General features: G+C 51.0%; 1 protein-coding gene across 1 annotated transcript; it reads right to left on the bottom strand.

Moving 5' to 3' along the window:
- Positions 1 to 590: 590 nt before the first annotated feature.
- Positions 591 to 1,848, bottom strand: LOC107730001 (uncharacterized). Its single transcript, XM_016540743.1, has 2 exons — positions 1,693 to 1,848; positions 591 to 1,659 (listed from the first exon to the last, which is right to left on the bottom strand). Exon 2 carries the CDS (start codon positions 1,604 to 1,606, stop codon positions 599 to 601), a length of 1,008 nt encoding a protein of 335 aa, XP_016396229.1. The 5' UTR covers positions 1,607 to 1,659; positions 1,693 to 1,848; the 3' UTR covers positions 591 to 598.
- Between the last annotated feature and the right edge of the window lie 3,385 nt (positions 1,849 to 5,233).

Here is a 5,233-nt window from a genome sequence, read left to right as displayed (position 1 = left end):
TTGTAAAAAGGTGAAAATGATACCTAATGTATCTAGCAGGTGGATCAGGATTGACAGATGGCAGGTGGATCCTAATTTTCCTCAGCCTTCAGATCCTCAGCATGGGTGTTAATCTTGGTCAGGTTCAGCATTGTCTCCGCCTGGGTCCCTCTCTTCCGGTGGCTCCGTTTGAAGGTTCGAGGAAGGGCAGCTGTGCACCTGTTCATGGACCTTTGCACCCCGTTGACTCTGTTAAACAGGACAAAGGCAAGGCCGAGGGTTAGGGTGTACCCGATTGCTGTGGCAAGGCAAAGTGCCGTGTCGGCAGAGGTCCAGGATCGAGCGACGGGAAAGGTGTTCTGGACAGACAGCCGAGACAGTGCTTGGAGTGCTGTGTCGATTGGGGTGATGTCAATCATCTGGGACCCCCCTTCCTCAATGCTCAGTTCCAATTCAGGTTCCAGGGTGAGACTGTGATCCTTGAAGAAGGCTGAAATTTCCATTACATTCCGCCACAGCGCCAGGTCCCCGAGGTGGAGGATGGCACCTTTGGGTAATTTAATCCACATACTCTGGTTGGGCAAGCTGACACGGGTGGCAGTGTCATGCTGGTCATAGGTCAGTGTGGCGGTACGGATGGGCGTGTTGACGAGCCACTGATTTCCCACAATCTACGGATGGGCGTGTTGACAAGCCACTGATTTCCTACAATCTCTGCTTGCGTTTCTGTGACTTGTGTGCGAGGCTTGGCCTCAGCAGGGCAGAGTGTCTCTCTTTGCATGGGTTGTAACCCACAGATTCCTTCAGTGTTGTCTCGGAGGAAGGGCTTGCTGGGGCAGAGATAATGAATGTCTTTGGTCAGGGCACACATGCGCAGGTTTGGGGCCAGGTATAACTGTGGGTCACTGTCATGATAGGCTACCATATCTGGGGTGTGGATCCTGATGTGAGTGTTTCCTTGCCAAAATCCAACATTGACAATGTCTTTGAGTCTGTAAATGTTGTCAGATTCAATGATGGGTAGATTTAGAAGAAACGCCATCTCTCTCTGCTCGGGGTCGACATGTAGCAGGATGGATCCTCCCAAGGAGTATGTAAAGTGGGCTTGGAGAGAGTCAGGTGGATGGGTAGTAGCAGAGGACAACACAATTTGTACTAGGCTCAGGGGCACCAGATATGGGGGAATTCTACCCATGGCTAGGCTGTCGATGGAGGAGCTCACCTCACAGAGCATGTCAGACATCAGTGTGGTGACCAGCTGAGTTTGGTCAACATCATTCTGTATAACAGAGAATAACTGTTTCACGGAGTTCACAGTTTGGTTCAGCAGGACACTGTGGGTGTTCAGAACCACCAGGGTGCCCTTCAATGATTTGCCTATAGTCTGTAGGGTTTGGCCCTGTAGTGTGAGTTGTTCTCTCAGCTGGGGCATCTCAGTCTGGATCTCCCTTACATGCTGCCTCAGGGTAGACAGGCTCACGGAGTTGACGCTGGTCACTCCCAGGTTAAACAGGGTTCCAACAGCAGCAGCAGCTCCGAGCAAGGCCCCTAGGAATCGTTTGTCACGCCTGTTATGTCCGCTTAGCTCTGCTTGAGTGACAGTCATTTTCTGCAACTGAGAGAGCATGTGTTTGATATCGGCTTCTGCGTGAGCGAGGGTATTCTCAGTCCATTGGGCACCTGCCCAACTGTAGTGTGCAGTTCATCGGGCACCTCTCCAACTGTAGTGTGCTGCTGCCTGGGGATTATGTGTCTTGTAGACATTTCGGGGGTCAAGTCGGACATATACTTTTTGTGTGTGAGTCCTGCAGTTGGTGATAAGGAGTCCAGGTTGTTCCCTCAGTACAATGTCTGATGCTGGACCTGGTGATGTGATATCAGGTTGCGGTTGTCCTCTGGTTAGCTTGAGGCAGAGGATGGAGAGCCACAGCAGCATCCTGGTTCAGAGAAAAAGGCAGCGGATCAGTGAGGGAAGTTCTTGTCTGTTCAAGACAGTCTTTGTTTGAGGACTATAGCAAGGCCTAGTTAGCACTAGTTTGTTTTGAGAACTGCAGCGGGGCCTAGTTAGCACTAGCCCCCCCCCCCACCAGCAGCCATATGTCTCTTGATCTGGTTATGATGGACCCATTTGAAAACTGGTTCTTTCTGTCCCCGGCTCAGCTTGATCCGGTATGCGACAGAGGAGAGTTTGTCCACAATCTCATGCGGTCCCATCCAGTGTGGCAGAAACTTCTTTGATAGCTGATGAGACGTCTGGGGCGGCTCTGTGAAACGGTAGTACCAGACTTTGTCGCCCATATCCAGTTCTTTGTGTGACGCCTTCCGGTCGTAGTATGCTTTCTGGCCTTCTGCGCTCTTTTGGAGTCGGTTATGGGTTGATGCTATCTGCAGGGTTATGAGAATAGCTGCTATCTCAGCATATTGTGATGATTGTGGACCCAGTTTGAAGTGTTGTGGTGGGCAGGGTCGATCATTTAGCCAGAGAACACCAGCACCTGCCTTTAGGATGCCCTCGTGGTTGTAGGAACATCCATCGACGTAGGCTGTGGGCATGCCTTGGCAGACATTCTCGTCAAAATACCTGTGGCAGGTAGGTGGCGGTGGTTGGGGCCTTTCTGCTTCTACGATCTCAGTCGGTGTGTCATCGGAGCAGCTTTGGCAGGCTGCCAGGCCGTTTCCCAGCGCCGACTTGTGATTTTGAGCATATCGTGCTTCTATGTTGCGCCATTGGAGGGCCATGAGCCATGTGGCTATGCGTGCGTTTGTGACCACACCGTCGCGGATGCGCTGGCTGTTGAGGAATGTGACAGGCTGGTGACAAGTTTCTATGATCACTTTCTGTGCTCCGATGTAGTTGGAGAATCTCTGGATGGCCCATACAGTACAGAGCAGGGCTTTCTCACAGTCTGAGTATTTGCACTCTGGGGGAAGGAGAGTCTTGCTGGCATATGCGACCACTCTTTTGTCCTGGTCATGCCGTTGGTATATACCAGCGCTGAGGCAGTGGCTGGAGAATCCAGCGTCCAAGTAGAACTCCTTCTGTGGATCTGGGTAAGCCAGACATGGAGCAATGCACAGATGTTGTTTCAGCTCATTCATGGCATTTTGCTGTTCGTCTGTCCAGGCGAAGGGGCAGTCCTTTTTCAGAAGGGCAGTGAGAGGGCGTGCAATGTCCGAATAGTTCTCAATGAACTGCCTTGAATAGTTGCACACGCCTAGAAAACTTCGGAGTTCTGAGACATTGGCAGGTGGTTTAATGTTCTGAATGGCCTGGATGCGGCTGGTTTGTGGCTCAATACCTCGTGGTCCGATGAGTATGCCCACGTAATTGACCTTGGTTTTGCACCATTGTCCTTTGTGGAGGGCAATCTTGGCACCGGCGGCGGTCAGTTGGTGCAGGACGTGGTCAATTTCTTTCAGGTGATCGGTCACCGTCGTGTGTTTCATCAGAAGGTCGTCAACATAGATTAAGTTCCCTCTTACCCTGGCATCCGGGCATGCTTTGTTGAGGAAGATGTTAAATTCGGCTGGTGAGTTGGCATAGCCGAATGGGCACCTGGTGAAGGTGTACTGCCGATTGCAAAAGGTGAAAGCCAGCTTGTGTTGGTCATCTGGATGCACTGGTATAGTCCAAAATCCTGAGGCCACATCAAGAGTGGAGAAGATTGTGGCTCCTCTGATTCTTGGTATCTCCTGGGTCATAGGGGTCATAGGCCATCGCGACAATGGCACCTGTTGGTTCAGTTTCCTATAGTCGATGGTTGGGCCGTTTGATCCATTTGATTTGATGACAGGCCAGATGGGGGCAGAGTAGGTGCTGTTACACGGACGAATGACACCCTTCTCAAGCATAGAGTTGATGATCTCCTGTACGGGTTCGTACGATTCAAGGGGGATCTTGTATTGCTTGACAAAAGTGGGTGGAGCTTTTGGGTGCGTTGGGACACGCACAACGTGGAGGTTAGTGAGGCCACAATCTAAAGAGTCCTTGGCAAATGATTCCTTGTATTTGTACAGGACTTGACGGAGTTTGTGGCGGTCTGCATCCTCCTGTATGGCATCAGCATCTTTCAGAATTTGCTGGACTTGTGTCTCAAAACCTGGGTATGGCTCTTCTGTCATTACTTCCTCTGTGCCGTGGGCAGTCAGAGGTGCAGTCACTCTGTCATTCATGCAGGTGGAGTGGTTAGAGACCGTATATACGGCAAAGTGTTGGTCTTCTGTTAGCTCAGTTCTACACACCTGCTCCCTGACCACTGGCATGACTGAGGTTATGGTGATGATCTTGAAGGGTGCTGTTGACACTGTGTGGCCTGAGCTTCCTTCTGGAATCATTGAATCGGAGATGGGTCCAATTATTGGTAGAATTAGTTCACTTCTGGAATCATTGAATCTGAGATGGGTCCAATTATTGGTAGAATTAGTTCAAAGTCATGGAAGTCATAACTCACTAGCCAACCCAGACGGTACGCCTTAGGCACTCTGACATCCGTTGCCGTGCAGTTATTGAACAAGATGTAGACTGCCCGAGATGTCACTTCAACGAGGGGTGTGGCTTCCAACACATTTCCCAGTTCCCCACATTCGGGTGTAGGTTGGAAGAAGCCTAGGGTGTGGCTGAGAGCTTGGCCGCTTCGCAGGTTGAGTCGAACAGTGACCCCTTTGGAGTAAGCTGGTACTACAGTCTCTTTTTCATTGATTAGCGTGCAGGCCTCAGGGATGGTTTGGCCTGAAAGGAGGTTCTCAAGGTTGACAGGAACCGTGGGTGACTGTGAGGTAATTGGAGCCCATATCACTTCATTGATCATGTCCACGTGAGCCCTGAGGCGAATCAGAATGTCTGCTCCGATGTAGACATCATGCGGTGCGTCTGGAAGGACCAGGAAGTAATGGGTTAGACACCTGTCATTCCACCTCAAGTTCAGGGCACAGGTGCCCTTGGCAGTCACCATAGCTGATGGGCAGGGATTCAAAGGGAATCGTGTGCGCTTGTTAGCAAAAGGAATGTTCGTTGTGTGCTGTTTGAGAGCATTGAACTGTGAGAGGCTGATGGCTGAATTGTCTGCCCACAGTGCTAGTATGGGGTCTGTTGTTGTGACATCATTCAGTTGTAAGCCCCCCTTAACCTGGGGGCCGTATGTGTCAGAGTCTTTGGCTAGCTGGAAAGTACAGAGCAGCGACCTTGAACCTCGCTCTTGGGTTTTCCCAAGACCTTTGTGACCTGGCAGTCTGTCTGGGGTGATCTTGGTGACTG

This window comes from Sinocyclocheilus rhinocerous, unplaced genomic scaffold (assembly GCF_001515625.1).
Source record: "Sinocyclocheilus rhinocerous isolate Xijiao unplaced genomic scaffold, SAMN03320098_v1.1 scaffold3232, whole genome shotgun sequence".
Taxonomy (NCBI): Eukaryota; Metazoa; Chordata; class Actinopteri; order Cypriniformes; family Cyprinidae; genus Sinocyclocheilus; species Sinocyclocheilus rhinocerous.
Note: the sequence above shows the minus strand (reverse complement) of the source record. Positions and strands in the feature narration are given on the sequence as shown.